Source organism: Astatotilapia calliptera, chromosome 16 (assembly GCF_964374335.1).
Source record: "Astatotilapia calliptera chromosome 16, fAstCal68.1, whole genome shotgun sequence".
Classification (NCBI taxonomy): Eukaryota; Metazoa; Chordata; class Actinopteri; order Cichliformes; family Cichlidae; genus Astatotilapia; species Astatotilapia calliptera.
Window position 1 is genome coordinate 22,286,929 of NC_137437.1, and position 17,528 is coordinate 22,304,456.

Consider the following 17,528-nt stretch of genomic DNA (forward strand, 5'->3'; position numbering starts at 1 on the left):
TGTGACTGACAATCCTGTCAGTGGTGCAACACCAGCAGCAATACCCATAAGTTACACCTGACAGTCAGACGGAACAGATGTATGCTTGTAGGCACCGACGTCAACCTTGTTCCCTACTCAGTGGCTTGTTCTCCAGTGCCTTGGCCTGCCTTTGAAACGCTGACCCAAGGTAAACATTGTTGTGAATTGTGAGAGCGCAGGAGGACACAGGGAGACGCATGGAGAAAAAAACACCAAAATAATAAATAAATAATCTGAAGGTGGTTAGAACAGCTAAGGAAGTTAAATGGACATATCTTTTGCCCTGAAGTAGCTCAGCTGTAACGCATTCTGGGTTTTTAACACAAACAGAGTAAACGTCTAAAGATCACCGATAAAGAACTAAATGGCCACAAGGGATTGCACTGGCACAGTGACTCAGAACTGCAATGATTATTGGGTGTATATGGCTGACAGTTGCCTGCAGAGTTCAGAGTAAGTCTGGCACCACTTCCCCTCATCAGCAGCCACTTGCCAAATTTTACATGTAGTTAATCTAAGTCACCCACTTGTGCAAATTTGGTGTTTTTACCAACTTCAGTTCTGCCATTTTTATCACAGAAATACACAAAGAACAGACTCATCCTGACTACTGAGACACCTGTATCCTGCAGAAAATGTGTGTCGCAACAGTCAGCATTGTCATATTTATTGGACACATGACACTGAAAGGCTAAACGAGACACAAGGAGAGAGACAGAGAGACTCCTAAATAAAATCTGAAAATATTACAAGCAGTGATCTTGGAAATTAAAGAGCTTTCTGACATTTTAGCAGTACTTAATCCAATGCACTTGATTACATTCTGTCATAATGCAGTCCTGCAAGCCTATGTCATGCTGCATTTGCTAAATATGTGTGGATGACGACTTTGGAAAATTTAGTCAGCTGAACTCATGTTATAATTATTAAAATGACTTCAATACCCACCAGGATGTCTGTGACTCAGTCCAAAAACTCTCTGGTGTGATTTAAATGCTTCTGTATATTTTGTTAGCTGCCCAACAAAGCTGACTTTCATTAATCACTCATTTTTCACTCCAAGTGAGGCTAAACACTTTCGACAGGCGGAATGAAAGTGATCTTGATTGATTCCCCAAATGTGTCACTTCTCCCCGGAGACCATTTCTGTGTCTTCAACTACAGGTCGACACGTCATCGACTTTGCCTGGCGAAGCAATAACTGGGTCGTCTTTCAGTTCAGTTAGTATAAAGCTGCTGATCATCCAAAAAAAACCGGCTCAGTTTATTAACCTTTTAATTTTTGGAGTTAAAAAAAAAAAAGCTTCAGTACTGTCTGATCTCTAATGCTGCATCGACTAAATCAGCTCGGCTTGTACTTTTGAGGTTAGTGAGCATTTTTCATTTTTGCGCCCCGCACGCAGTGAAAGTCATGGATATATTTTCAGATGAAATTACCTTTATCATTTATCACTTGAAAAAAGGTTATTAATCTTCTCATTCTTTGTTCTCCAAGAACACAAACATAGCAAATCACACCAAGACTTGGCAACTAAAACTAGCTTTGTGGGTTAATGCCATTCAGCTTCTCTGTATGTACATTAGAAGTAGGTAATCTTTTACAAACATTTATTTTTTAAATTAAAAAAAAAAAGCTCTTGTTTAAACAGTCATTTAATATTTCAAAGTCCAGAATATGCAAAAACAGTGTTTGGCATGTTGATTGCAATCAGTGTGGAGCAAAGTTTTGGAAGTAAAACCAAGATAAAACGTCAGAACAGGGCAATAACAGAGCGTGTGTGTGTGTGTGTGTGTGTGTGTGTGTGTGTGTGTGTGTATTTGTTGTCCAGGTATTACTCATGTTTTAAGGGCCTAAATCTGTCATATAATGGGGACGTTTATTCCTTTTGGGGAAGAAGTCCTTATACAATAAATCATTACATTTCAACACAGTGACATGTTTAGATAAGTTTAGATTCAGGTTATGCTTAGTAGCAGATATTGTTTAAGGTTAAGGTTAAAGAAAGTCAGTAAAAGTGAAGCAAGTTAATGTAAAGTCCACTGGAGTCATGATGCACGACTGTGTGTATGTGCATGAATGGCAGTTTCAGGTGTTTCATCTACTGGTGCTAATAACAGAGCAGTGTGTTTGTCCTTTGGATCTGAAGAAGTGATTAAGAACAGAGCAATAACCACAACAGCTGTTGGAAGAGGAGGCAGGTAAAGGGATGAGATCAGGTTGTGAGTCTCCCCCAGCATGACCCATGACCTGAAGCAAGAGTGGCCTGTTCTTATAGCTAGCTCTAATGAAGCACAGATGACAATAGAAGCTCAAATAATCGAACTCCACTGGCAACGACACTAAAGAAGGTGTTCTAATTCAAATTCTAAATATCCCACAAAAGCTGCCTCATAAGGAGCTGTGGGTGAGTGAATAATGTCTGTCTTCTCCACTTTAAGCTATGGTGTGGGCTGTCTTTGTCATCCACCTGAAAGCTCTTTATGTGGGCGTTTCTCATCAGCTATAATTGTGCTGCTTTCCATTTCACTCTGAAGTCGAATGTTGGAGCTGGGAGTGACGCTGCAGTAGTAAAGTTGGAAAACTGAGGAAAAACAGCATTTGTTTTGCTCCTCAGCAAGGTGGAGCCATTCGTGCATTACTAGCAACACAGCACAGTGGTTGGGTTTTTTGCACTTTAAAAACACACAGCTGCAGCACATTTGCGTATGGCTCATTTAGTGAGTCACAAATACACAATAGTAATATTTCAGATTGTAAGTTTTACAATTTTACTGAAGATTACCTGCACTGTTGCCATCTTGGATAGTTAAATCAGAATTGATGGGGCTTCTCTGACTTTCTGAGTTGGAAGTCTGATTTGTTCCAATTGAATATTCAGACTTCAGATGGAACGCACCATTAACCAGGGTGATGCAACCCTGCTGACCTTTTCAAATTACTCTTGTTCCTAGGGTCTGCACTACCAATTACCCACATCAGGCTTTCTGTGGAAGAAAGGAAAGGAAAAGAACCTAAACAGAGATCGCACTAAAGGAGACGAATTGGAAATGCCTGCGCATCATCTGAAATGCAAGTGTGAAGAAAGACAATTTAGAGACTGTAGATTCCAATGTGAGAATGATTATTTTCTCCTTTTTAAGCAGAGTCAACAAACGCTCTACTAGAAAAGGAAGCTGAAGATTATCTTCTCGCAGACAATACAAAAGGGTTCATATTCAGGCTCGTATTGTTCACCCTCGGGGGACTGCTGGATTGTAACCTGAGCGCATGTTAGACCGGGGGTTTGGAGTCCAGCACAAACAGCTGACTCTGCCACCTGGGAGCCAAATGTCTTGGCTTGCTTATTTTTGTAGTGCTCCACCCTGATCCTAAACAACACGGATTTATACCCTATTTGCAGACCTCAAACAACACACAAATGCAGCTGAGTCGCACACAGGCCAACGCAGAGAGGGAGAGAGAGAGGATTATCAAGCCCACTGGCAGGAACGCTTGTTTTCTGACAGAGAAGGAGCTAAAACGGCAGCCTAAGTAATAAAAGAAAAAGCATGAATCCCACAGAAATGTGGTTTTATTTTGTTGCATATGTCATAAGCAGCAGTGACAGCAGTAGCAGCAACTTAAGGAAAAGCCTCTACACCTGAGTTATTACTACAATCATAATTTCAGAACAGACTATGGTAAGCCGTCTGCTTAATAGCTTATTCAAAGCATCTTTAAGCGCAGTAATCCACAGTTAACCATGACACGCAGCACTAAACAACCTCGAGCTTCTTCAGAGACCATGTCAGGATTCATAAGTTACAGCCCCACTGCAACTGTACTGTAATGATCTCTCCTGTAATGCCCAGCAAGTCATTTATCAAATTCTGTAAAGTTGCTGTGTCTGATGCTGGATAATACCAGTGCTGAAATGACTTGTCAGTGAATCAGTTAGCCTGCGAGCTAAAAATAAAAAGCAAGTAATCGAAATTATTCACCGATCAGAAATGGCCCAGATGTGAAGATCTGACTAACTTTGAGGAATCTATTTGTGCGTGTGAATGAAGTGTAATTTGGATTCTTTTCAAGTTTAACAGAGAAGTGTGTGGATGAATGCCCTGACAGATTTTTTAAAGCATATAATTCCCCTTAGAGTTTCTGCATTCTCCACACTAACCTGTCACAAGCTCCCTCACTTCCGCATCCACAGTCTTTCTAAGGAGACGGAGCAGTGCTGGGATACCCCCGGCGTTCCTAACAGCGATCTTGTTGTCATCCATAGTTTTGCCATACACGAGGTTCCTCAGAGCGCCACAGGAGTTCCTCTGGACTTCAAGGACTTTGTGGTCTAGCAGGTCCACCAGGTGTTTGATTCCTCCCAGTCGACACACCTGGAGTCAGGATTTTCAGATGTGAAATGATTCTGACCACTAACAACATTTTTTAAAACTTTCCCTGTAAAACACGGGGACAAAAATCATGTATTTATTCATGTGACAAGAGAATCTACGCACAGGGAATTTATTCATACCAAACAAATTATTTTGAAAAGAAATGCTAATATATGACCATGGAAAAAGCCTTAACCACAGGAGATGGTAGACTAAAAGAAAACTGGATTTACATTTCCTTCTGGAGAACAGAACAATGTGTACTCTGAAAAAAAGCTCCCTGCTTTTCGCTTTGTAATATGAATCAAGTTCTTCTGTCATACGGCATCCAAGAAAAACAGTATCTAAAAAATACCGTCTTCATAACTTATCTTAGTCTTTATATGTCAAAATCACCATTATGCTAATGTCTGAAAGGACAAATCCAGAGCAGATGCCTCTTTGGATTTATTTATTTTTCTAACTGTTGCTGTAAGCTGTGGATGTTTTTTCTTTAAATATACTTGCTTCTGATGTGCATGAGCAGTGTGATTGTGACTATGTGCACATTCTTGTGACTCTTTGGTAGCTCTAAACTTTTTCAGCTCGACGAGTTGAACTGACCAAATAATACATCTCCTAGTTACAAATAATTTCTTTTGTCTGTGTCAAAGTGACCACCTGACTGTCTGACCGCCTCACACTTCCAGACCTAAATTCCATTTTCACAGCTCCAGTCATCAGTTCTGCTTGTTAAGCGGACACTAGCTCAGAAAAGTAATTGTGAACCTCTTGGAACACGCATTAAAAAAATACCTCTCTATAATCCACAAGCTCGTATGAGATAACCCACGCTGATAGGTTTTACCTTCTAGTAAAGTAGTAAAGTGTGACATATAAGATAGATCACAGCTGAAGGAGATGATTGTACAAAAACTACAGCAGTTGTATTTCGCAGTTTTTCAGACATAGAGACAACATTCAATATTCATGGAATAACTAGGTGTAGTCATTGCACCAGTAATAAAATGGCTGATTTGTGTATATCCTTTCGTCTGTGTGAGTTCTCTTCAGGTATTGCAGGTTCCTCCCACAGTCCAAAGACATGCAGTTAGTGGGGTTTCATTAACTGGTGATTCCAAATTGATCTTAAGTGTTATTATAAGCACGGATAGCTGCGTGTTTGCACGTGTTAGCTCAGCAACAGATTGGCAACCTGTCCAGGGTGTTCCCTGCCGCTCCCCTTAGGACAACTGGGATAGTTTCCAACCAATCTCAGTTGTCATAGAGCAGATGGATGGATGGATGATTTATACAGGCTAACTCAGAGCTCAAAGTTACTGCTATAGTCATACCACAAAATTGTAGTTAAAAAGCCAGTTTTCACTTTGACTGTCGCTGGCTTTGCTCTTCTCATCTGCCAGATATTAAGAGTTTTTGGTAAAGTATATGCACATCTCCAAAATCTGGCCCAATAAACTAACAAAAAAATTTGAATAACATAAGAAGTTGAAATAACTCACTGTAATAAGAGTGTAAGGGATTAGTGGTAGAACACTTACCTCATTCTTGACTCGATTATCACCAAAGCACAGGTGTTGCAGGTAGGCAGCTGCATTGGCCTGCACTGATGGGAAGTGGTGCTGCAGCATGTGAATCACCTCTGTTAGCTCTGGGTCACGCCACGCGAACTCTCTAAAAGTACACGTGGGGTGAAAAGGTATCAGCATGACGGCAGCGACTGGAAGAAGGTTGCCTCCTTAAAAACCACAGGCACCTTTTTCCTGAAAATGAATTCTTCAGCACCTGAGGACAGGCTGATAGAGCCAAGAAGTTACATTTGCAGGTCCAGTTAGGTCACACTTAGATTATTGGGTTTGTGCATGTAGCACATTAAAGAAAGAATAAAGGAATGCATTGTATCTAAACTTCTTTTTTAAGATACTAATAATGGATTTTTCAAACTTAAAATTAGACAAAATGATTTGTGATTGTAGACCTCTGCCAACCAGTCAATTTGTAGTTTATATCCATATTGGATCCAAGTTGCCTGAATTAGTGTTGCACAATAACAAAATACCAATAAGTACTTTAATCGACCGGCACTTCTGGTTCTGACTACTGAGGACAACAACATTTAACTGCACTCATGCTAATTATTATCCCTAATTCAGACTCTTCATTTAGAAATATACACCAACACTGACAGAGCCACTACTTCCCATATGAGGAAGATTGTGCATGAGTACATTATAATCTTGTGCATGCTCATCCGTTAATGTGAATGCACACAGGTCAAATTTTTGCCTCGCTGAAAGTGATACATGAATGTTAATAGATTCAACCTAGTGAAATTGCCTGTTAAGACATCTAGGGAAAAGTGGTTAATGGAAAAGAGGCAAAGAGTGAAAGGGGCTTAAGTTGTAAGAGAAATACCTTTGACACACTGACTGAATTATGCACACCACAATCCCAGGCTGCTAGAACTAAATTTGTGGCCTTTGAGCTAAACTAACAAGTCTTTCCTAGACAGGAGCAATGTTAAAATTAATTTTCTAGAGGAATTTTGACTCTGACGCCATTCCAGAATGGGCCGGTGTCACATAAAATAAGCATGGTGCACTCACTTTAAATACTTAGACAACAGCATAAACAAGTGTAAACAAATTTCCCAATGAGCAGGGTCACTGCAAATGTCAATCCACTCTCTACGCTTACACGACAAGAGCAGACACAGCACTTCAGCACATGTGAGAATCTTTTGTTAAGTGGCCAGGCATAGTTGAGCCAGCTTAACGGCCAGAGCTGTGTGTGCGTGTCTACCCAGGAGGTTCACTGTTTGAATAGTAAGAGGACACCGGTGTTGACCCAGCAGAACAGGACTGCCTTGTAAGCAAAAGTAGTCCCCCTGGATTACTGGTTTATGTTACACTACACTGGTTACTAACCACAGAATAAGTTTAGGGAAACAGAAGCATAGAAATAGAGTGAAATGTGTGCCGAGCTTACCTCGGATCCTTCTGAATGCTGTCTATGGAAGGAGAGCGGGCGGCACCATCATCCACGACAACAGCCTGGCGGGTGTAATTGGGATCGGAAGGCCGGTACTGTGCTGAGCGATAGGGATCAGCATAGGTGGCTGATGTGTTAAGAGTATAATTGTTTCTTTGGTAGGTCATGGCACTTCGCTGGCTAGACGACCTTTGCAGACTGCCCACACCTAAGGGATAAATCCAAATCATTCAGATTAAACACAAGACCAAAAACACAAAAACATCTTAGCAGCGTCTAGACGTCGTCAGCTAAACTTCCAGCTTTCCCCGCCATAGGCATACATCTTTAAACAAAGCTGGAAATACAGACATGCTGCTGTTCTGACAAGCTCAGCAAATTCTCAAATCTGGAACAGATTAATGATGAGGATAAAACACAGCTCCCATGGTAGCACAAAGCAGAACTCTTTTCCTTCAAAGACCTCTTTACTTCTTGTTGCTTTTACAAGCTTGTGTTAGCCAGAAGGATCCTGCTGGTTTTCGAAGAGGACAGGAGGACTCAACTTGCTTGGTGATCCACAAATCCTTTCTTCACCGCCTTCTTGCTCCTCTGAGACATCCTATGCTCAGGCTAAGTTTGCCAAACAAAGCAGACAGAATTTGGTAAACTAAGGCGCGCTCCAAAAGAAGGAGAAAAGAAGTCAGCCTGAGAGCACCTCCCTTCAGTCATCTTTCCTCTTTTCATTTGCACCGAATGGTATTATGACCTAGTTTTTTAACACAATGGGTCACAAACAGAACGGCATAAACAAGCTGCTTGGATTCAGCCCTCCTTCTCACCGGAGCCACGTGATATGAGGCAGCGTGACTGCTGCGCCGGTCAGATCTCTATCCTCCATCCAACAGAACTTGGCACGAGCGTGCTCAAACTCCCTCCTACCAGCAGCCAAGACGTCAACTGGTGGGGTTACTCCAAAAACACAATTTCGCGCATCACTGCACTTCTATGTTGGGCAGCAGCTCTACCGCGCAACGTGGTTATCTCCCAAAATGTAACCTTACACAGCCAAAGACATTGGAAGAGAAATTATAAACAACATACTGCAGCTTTGCAATTTTACAAGAACTATTTGGATTCCATTTCTCACCTTCTCAGAAAAAGATCGATACTTCCATTGCTCCTGCTTGCACAAAAAAGTACACTGCCTGCTTCCAGAAAAAGCCCCCAAAAATGCATGGAAAGCCAATAGGGGGAAATGGCCCATTGAAATTTCATTTCACAACATAACAAAGAAAACTGTGGGATCAAATTGGATTTTTCTAATGAGATAGCTCTCACAAAGCCCCCATAGTGAACACCCCCTCCAGCTCTATCCCACTCGCCTTTTCTTAGTATAGCTGGAATAAACACATTACAGTGGCTTGTCTGTGGGGCTTCTTCATACCACCAATAGCATTTATTAGTGAACTTATCGGTCTAAGCAGATCTCCGGTGTGCCGAGGAGAAGCCTGAATGGAGTGCGCGTGCACGTCATGGGAATTAAACATGCGTATCCGAGGCAGGAGAGATGATGAGAGGAAAATACCAACATCAGGACAGCTGGAAGAGCACAGGCTGTGGATGTGGCTAACCAAGCTGTCCCCTTCATCCTTCTTCTCATTCTCAATGTGACACATGGGTAATGGACTCCTTTGTGGCAGGATGACATATCAGAACCTGCCCATTAACTCATGTCTCACCCATTTCTGTCTGACAGTGGAGGGAGGATGGAAATGGAGGCAGCGGAAGAGAGAACGAAAAGTAGAACTCAAGAGAGAAAAGCAAGAAAGAAAGACATAACATACTGTGCGCTAAAGGGCAGACAGAAAAATGTCCGACCCCCACATGGACAGCGATAGTCCTCCATGGGGGATATGGGAAAGAGTCAAAGACACCTGGATTAAATGGCAAAGACTTTGACACACTTAAAGTCAAAGAAACTACATAACAGGAAGAAGGCACTTCTGATGTGAGGATGTATAGAGTAAAAATTCTGTGCTCATCCTGACCTGGCTCTACCGCACGAAGATGCAGCACAAGCAAAGAAGATGGTAAATGGAGTTTCTAGTAGATTTGATCTGTCGCACACAAACACACTCAAATCAAAAACTGTGTTGTTTGTAAGGTACTGCAGGGGTTCCCAGCTTCTATCTGTGCAACAATGTCACTGAGTGGCAGGGGACGCGTAGCATCAAGAAAAACATTACCTCGGTATACGATGTCCTCTGCCTCCTCTCTCAAGCTTTCTCTTTTTAACCCATCTCTGCTGGCTAGATTCATCTGCAACCAGCTGCATACATACAGTTGTGCCACCTCAACTTACTGACAGGAAAAGCATTTTCTGACTTTTAAAAAATGTTCCCCATGGCTCCACAGCAAGTATTTCATAGCAGTTGTGAGCGTAGGTGATGCTTTGCACTTTTGTTGACACTAAACTCAGGTTCTTCCAACAATCTGGCAGCAAAATTCTTACTTGTGAGAGGGAAACGCATAATTTTAGTATCATAGGGAGACTGTTACTAACTATTATTAGTAACAATGTCCAAAAGTTAATAATAATGTGGGGCCAACCTGATGTGCTCCTGTAGAGCGTGCTCTGGTGGGTGTGGCTGGGACTGCGATACAACGGGCCCTTGTACGTCCGATCCTCATAGATTGGTGCGATGTGGCGGTCTGGGGAGATGGTTGACCTTAAGTCCGGGGCCAGCTGGCTGTGCTGACTGGCGTAAGAGCTCCGTATTCCTGCAAATGAATATAAATGGGAAGAATTTAGTGTCTGTGTCTTTTCAAAATATTATAGACCAAGACAGCGACTTTCAGGTCATGTTTTCATGATTCTTACAGGATAACTGTATCAGCGTGTTAAAAACATCAGTGGAAAACATGGTGGCTGCAAAAAGAAACAGCAAGAGTGCTTGGATCCCCCCAAACTACGGTATTTAGGTCACTTAAGTCACCTGATACTTGGTAGACTTAGATAATCAATCTCAGAAAACAACATCTCTTCTTTTGTTGTCAAACTTAATGTCATTGTTGTGTGCGGTTCACTGATTTACAAAAGGGACACTGCATCGCTTTACAGCAATAATGCAGTTTTGACAAAAACAAAAGCAGACATGATGTTCACAGGATCCTATCTTATGTATCAGGTTAAATCAATTTTCAAACTTGATCAAAATGAATAGAAAGCACTGCACATGCTGAAGAAATAATTCAATTCACAGAAATATGACTGTCAGTAAAGTATGAAAAATGAATGGTAAATGGCCTGCATTTATATAGCGCCTTACTAGTCCCTAAGGACCCCAAAGCGCTTTACATATCCAGTCATCCACCCATTCACGCACACATTCACACACTGGTGATGGCAAGCTACATTGTAGCCACAGCCACCCTGGGGCGCACTGACAGAGGCGAAACAAAAACACAAAACAAAACATGAGTTGGGGAAAAACCCCACATCTGCTTCTTTTTGTGAACAGGAACTAGGCACAAGCAAATGCTAAATATTGGTTGAAATGACTAAAATGAGTCACTGAAGTGAACTGAGCAGATACCGAAGTGACACTGCAAACCAATCAGTCCATTAACAACAGAGTGTTTCACATAACAAACAAACAAATGCTATAATCAGCAAAAAGCTCTCCTGACGGGGGTGAGAAAAGGAAACCATTGTCTAATTAAAAATCCCTTTCACAAAGGTCACTTTAACAGGATATGCAGGCATAGTCGAGCATCAATTTCTGTCTGACTCAGACTCGGGTCAGATGTAAAACAACAAGAGCAGAATGAGGAAACATCACACTGCTCTGGGTCTTTCCATATAAAGGGAAGCACGGCTATTATGTCTCACTCTACCAACCTCGGAATGCCTAAACTTCCAACAAAAACAAACGTGAGCGAGGTTGTGCAGTCATGGCCAACAATCTGACAAACTGACATTGTGTCACATGGTAGGCAGGTGAAATCGCACACTTGCACACTCTGTCACTTGTAAGGTTTTACCTATCAGGACATAATCAGTCCTTGACCAGGTCTTAAAAAACAATAGCAAGTTAGACAAGTTAGCCAGTGCCATGATTAATATAAATGATGCCAAAATGCAGAAGCAATGTGTGGAAAACTAAAAGCATCCCATTAGTCAGCAGCTATGGATGAATTTTGGCCCACTCTTCTTTCCAGCTCTCTTACGGTCCAGCCACAGTGTCTCACTCAGGCTGAGGTATCTGTTGGACAAATGGCCTCACATTTGTTTCTAGAACACGTTGAAACTTTGAGTTGACCATGAACTCCTCAAAGACTGCAAAGCACACAGATCCTGCAGCTGCAAAACAAACCCAAACCATCAGCATCCACCCCCGTGCTTCACTGTTGGTGCAAGATGTTTGTGGTAATGTTTTGTTTGGGTTTTTTTGCTAAATGTGGTGCCATGCATTATGGCCAACCATCTTGTCTTGTGGTTTGTTTAGCTGCAACTTTGAAAAGCTAAGCTGTGCTGCCATGTTCTTTTTAAAGAGAAAAGCAACCCATACTTGTTTTATGCAGAGGTTTTTCTTTTTTAAATTGTACTTTACTAATTGTGCACAGTTTCAGGTAGTTAAAAGTCTGAGATGTACTTCTTGGGTTATTTTGCAGTTTCTCCAAGCATTACAAAATGTGACCTTGGGTTGAATTTTCTGGGACGCCCACTCCTGGAAAGATTGGCCGCCGTCTTGAATGTTTTCCACTCGTGATTAACCTTTTTCAATGTAGACTTCAAATTGTTTGGAAGTGACCTTAAAACCCTGCTGAGAGTTATGGGCAGCATCAATTGCCCCTTTAAGATCACTGCTAATGTATTCCCTACTTGGCTATGTGTTAACACACACCTGAGAGCTCCAGCCAACAAAGTGACAAAACCTGAAATTTTACAGAGGTACTCACACTTCTGATGCTCAATCGAGAACATATGATTAGCAGCACTGCTACTGCCTCTACTGGCTACTATGTACCTACCTATGGAAGTAATAAGAGACATAAGAACACTTGATTTGTTAAATCGATGTGTAATATGCCATGTTTTGTAGTTCATTGGAGGTTATATTAAGCTGGTTTTAGGAATTTCATTTTTATTATGTCCCAGTGTGTAAAAAGAACACGACACGTGTTGTCATCTTTCTTTTTGCCATGACTGGATGAGAGTATATAAAAGAAAAATCATTTTAAAAAAAGGCCTTTGTAATACCTTAATATGTAACCACAAACAAGTTAAAACTTGACATGTTGACATTTTCTCAAGGAACATAAGAATATGATTAAAGCGTTCCTAGTTATGTTTTAAAGAGACGATGAGACGTCAACAAAAGTTGCTGTGGTTATAATGTTATGACAAAACTTTGGAAGAGTAACTTTTGGCTCCAATATAATGTGCATGGCAGCATATACACCTGCACCATCTGTTCTCACTGTATACCAACTCAAACTTGAAAAAGCAAATTCATTTCCCTGCTCCCCAAAACACAGAATGGTTAACTGAAACAATCGATAGGAGAGGGTAGTTCAATTTGAGTAGAATTTGTACTGAAGAAGGAAAAGAAAATGGATGAAAAATCTGATTAAAAAGGGGGCCCTGTTAATTTAAACAGGAGGGGGTAATGGGCTGCAAAATTTCTATCAAAATAACCAAGGGCTAATGTCTGAAAATGGACCACAATTATAGCATGTCTCAGCCAATCATCCCCTAATCAAGTTAAACTCAGAGCTGAGCTATTCTGCTGTGACATAACAAGAAGCAGAATAATAGTCGTGCTTTTACCGTCGCATTTTGAAGATCGCAAAAAAAGGTTACGAGTCCAAACTTTATTTTTATTTTACAGACCAATTAAAAATAAACTGGTACGATGAACTGTAGAGGACAGCGTGGACATAAAGGCGTTTGCTCCTCTTTAATCTCCATTCTCATCAAACAAACCTAAACAAACACCATTTAAGTAATGTTTGTTTTAAACCTCACATCACTGAAGCTCACTAAGCTGTGAACCCCAGTGGGCCAGTATACAGTTGGCAACTTACTGCTTATTGCACATTTCACAAGCCCCCAAACGTCACTTGGGTCCTCTCCAACTGCATGAGCTCAGGCACAGACTGCTGCTAAACACGAGCTCTGCCATGCAGAACCAGCTAAATGAGGGAGTATTGTCACAATTTGAGACTGAGGACATTAATAAATAAACATATTTGCCTCATTTGTGAGCAGAGAGACTCTGGAGGCAAGACGAGTACAAATTTCAGATGTAGATGGTAGACTAGACTGAGGCTGACCTCTGAAACACAGAGCCTTTACATGCACTGAGGCAAGCATAGGATGAGGCATTGGGCAGCTGGTTAGGGGACCCTGGTAACCTCAATCTGAATAAACATGCAGAGAATCAACTAACTAGCTTAATGGTGTAGTTTTATTGAAATAATGGTTGCAGTCCAAGTTACTAGCTGATATTAGCAGAAGTTGTAAAACAAAACAAAAAAAAACAGATTTAAAAAAAGGATTTTCCTTACCGGTATTTTCAGTCATACATGTGCAGTTAGAGTGGTCTATGCTTAAAATGTCCAAAGTTTTAAATAACAAGATATATGAAAATAATCCTTGTGAACCGAAAGCTTAGGCTTCAGCCTGCTCTAAAGGCTCAGCTTAAGAGAATTTCTCCAACTCTTGAATATCTTTGAGATCACAGACATGGGATGTAATTAATACGGTTATCTCAGCCACACAGTTTTATACCCGTGAGCACAGCAGGTGGTTTGCCTTCTGTTTATAAGGGTCAACCAATAAGAAGAAAGTTGGCTTGAAGGAAAGGACAAAAAAAAAAAAAAAAACTTGTTTCAGACAATGGATTAACTGGGGTGGGAGGGTGGGCGGCACTAAAGCCCAGTATTAGATAGATACAGATTTGTGTTTAAACCATGTATTAGGGCTGTTTGATATAACGATATATCGGATGACGATATAAAAATGTCTATCGTTTCATTTTACGCTATCGTTTGTTTCGTGGTGTCGTAAAATAAACTGTTTACGGCAATATTTTTTCATCGTTTTGATGGTCACTGTAGTGGTTATATTAATTTCTTAAAGTTCTCTCTTTCTCTTATATTTTATATAACCACACTACAGAAGGACAAGAGCCTGTTTTTATGTGTTATGGTTAGCAACAACAACGTTAACAGAATCGCGTGTCCGCTTGTTTATGTTCCACATAAACCTTTCACAATAAAGCTCAAGATCCTGTTGACTTTTCAAAATAAACTGAATCACGTGAAAGAGCAGATTATTTACGGATGAGAAGCAAAAAAGAGCCGCAGGGTGCTAATAAATAGACCTTAGACTCAAACGTTAGAACAGGCTTTTCCCCGCAGCACGCCGTGTAATAAATACTCACAAAGAAAACGGCGGCCTTTACAACTTATGTCTAAAAATGTATAGTTTCATGCATCGGTTAAAACACTGGACTCCAGCTACATGACGCGCAGCTGGAAACACTTCACGCAAGTCGAGCTGCCTGAGATTCACTGAATTTACAGAAAATGTTACATTTTTGTGATTTATATCGTTATCGGACGATAGAATTCTTATATCGGGATATGAGATTTTGGTCATATCGCACAGCCCTACCGTGTATCATACAGAACCCAGAAACTAAAATACAGAGCTGGAATTGAGCAGAATAACTCCGCTTTAAGGTCAACGTATCACCAGGCTCAGTGGGCAGGTCTTTTCCCCTAATGAATCAAATAAACACACAAATACAGATTAAATTCTATCAAAGTCTAAATTGCAAGTAAATGAGCATTTCCTGCCAAAATATCAGTCTGACCTTGACCTGAAAGCTGGAGAAAAAATGGTGTCCTAGCTTCTAAGTGCTCTCTGACAGCAAGAGCATTTTATGGAAGAGATCACAACAAGTGCAATCCATTTTGGGTAAAACAGTGTTGACAAAGCACCCAGTTTTTTGTCAAGGTTATGACAGATTTTAAAACATTTACTCTAAATTAAATTTAGAGACTGGCTTTTTAGCCATTGCATAGTAATAAATTAAATGATGGCAAGTGCTGCAAACGTCCTTGAATTATGGAAAGGTTTAAACAAGGCTGTGGACTTCATTTATATATTGAAGATTTGATTGTTTTTGACTGATTTTCCCTCACTAATGAAAGTATTTTTTTTTTGAAAACTTCAAAGTGTTGTCAAGTAAAGAGGGTTGAAATAAGGCAAAACTAAAATATATCATAACCTACAAAAGCTTGTCTGTTTTGTTTATGTGTGTTTCCTATAAAAAAAAAAAGTTAACCCCCTAAAACCTAAAGAAACGCCCAAGCTCTGACTCTCCACTCCATAGCCATATAAACAAAGACATAAACTAAGGTTGGAAGGAAGTAGTAAAACAGAGTAAAGAAGAAAAATTCTGCCACTGTGTGCACTCAATAGTGCAGGCAGCCTTTCACGCCATAGCTGTGCGCACAATAACCACTAGCAGCACCTTGGCAGGAAATCAGTTCAGCTTCTCTTGTTCAAAGGTTTGAAGAGGGTGAGGAGAGGGTGAGGAGATGGAGAGAGAAGAGGTGGTGGGAAGACATAAGGAAAGGCGGGAAAAGAAAGTAGCCGAGAGTATAGGAGGGGATGCGAACGAGAGGATGAATGAAAAGAGGGTTAATGAGGTTGTCTAGGACCACCAGAGACCTCTCATTCCATGTAAAGCCTAGCCACATAAACAGAGCTTTTGGCACAGCTGTGACCGAGTGAGTGGGAGAGAATCTCCCAGGCACAGGAACCTTCATGCATATCTCTGCCTCTCAGCAGCCTGACTCCTGAAAGTAGCAACATTCAAACAACCTTAGCAGAGACTAATCTGTCCCCCGATAGAAGGGCTGCAGTCACTTCTAAAGGCATCTGCAAATTGTCAGGGAGAAATAACATACTGCTGTCTATTGAGGATGAATGGCCCACATTCCTGCTGCGTTATAGTCATTTAATTCTCCCCCTCAGTCCTCTCACCGTGGCTTTAACAGATTACACTTGGCAGAGGCTGGATAAAGGGTGGTGGCTGCTTGGCGCGTGCTTTCCCTGGAGAAACAAACACTTAAATGGATGCAGCTGAATGTATCCTTCAAGAAAAATACATTTCAAGAACCCTCTCTAAACAAACGGAACTCCTCAAAGAAAACTGGGATGATTATCAGAAAATCATTACGCATGAAAGTTCCTAAAGGGGTAAAAATTCGATTGCACCACAGCTAAAACTACCCCGGTAGCCTGGATGGCGAAATGAAAATGCAGACATTGAGATGTGCTATTTTCCCCCCTTTCTCTTCCTTCCTCTCTGAAAGGGACATGGAGCGTAATGAGCACATTATTAGGGACAATTTATCTTCATTTTCCATTTTTCAGCAGCAGAGGGAAGCTCTGACATCATGCCAGTGACAGCGCAGGGAGGGGAGCCAGGTGGATGAGTAGTCGGAAGAGTAGAGGGAGGCGAAAGGGCACAAATGAAGCACAAAAAGGTGGACAGAAGTGTGATGAAAAGGCAGCAGAGAGAACCAAAAAGTGTGTTATGAACCAAGAAAAAGGTGAGGAGGAGGGGGAGGAAAAACACTTTCTGATAGATATTGACAGAAAACCACCAAGAGCTACAACATCAAGTTCAGGCTGCTGGATGGTGTTTGCCAAATGCTTGCAATTGAGTCTGATTGTGTGATCGTCCCATTTCCTTCTACTATGGCTCATCGGACACTTGTGAAAAATTACTGCAAAGTGCAGATGATGCGTTTGTGACAAAAAGGAAGACTGTAAGGGGGAGGACAAAGAAGGTGACAAAGAAATGAAGGAAAGCAGAAGGAACAGAAAGCTCGGTTCGTTGGCCAGATTTATACTCCCTTGACGACACACACACACACACGCGCAGACAGCTGTGGACACTGAGGAGTGAAGTTGTTCTACTATTACTGTTACACTACTCAGGAGGCTGACAACCCTTTGGCTCTGCTGGAGACATCATCAGTCAAAGTAACAACATCTGTGTTTGTGTGTGCAGTGAGTCTGGGTAATAAAAAACAATCTCACTTTAAGAACACTTCCATAGTAACAATGATAA

General features: G+C 41.2%; 1 protein-coding gene across 15 annotated transcripts in view; it reads right to left on the reverse strand.

Moving 5' to 3' along the window:
• The window catches only part of LOC113008116 (plakophilin-4), a 152,669-nt gene that overhangs the window by 11,229 nt on the left and 123,912 nt on the right, over positions 1-17,528 (reverse strand). For all 15 annotated transcript variants that reach the window (XM_026145289.2, XM_080291116.1, XM_026145287.2 and 12 more), the window contains 4 exons: positions 9,979-10,149; positions 7,384-7,594; positions 5,937-6,069; positions 4,182-4,395 (listed from right to left, as the gene is read on the reverse strand). In XM_026145289.2, coding sequence (XP_026001074.2) covers positions 4,182-4,395; positions 5,937-6,069; positions 7,384-7,594; positions 9,979-10,149 — 729 coding nt within the window. The remainder of the gene's footprint in view (positions 1-4,181; positions 4,396-5,936; positions 6,070-7,383; positions 7,595-9,978; positions 10,150-17,528) is intronic.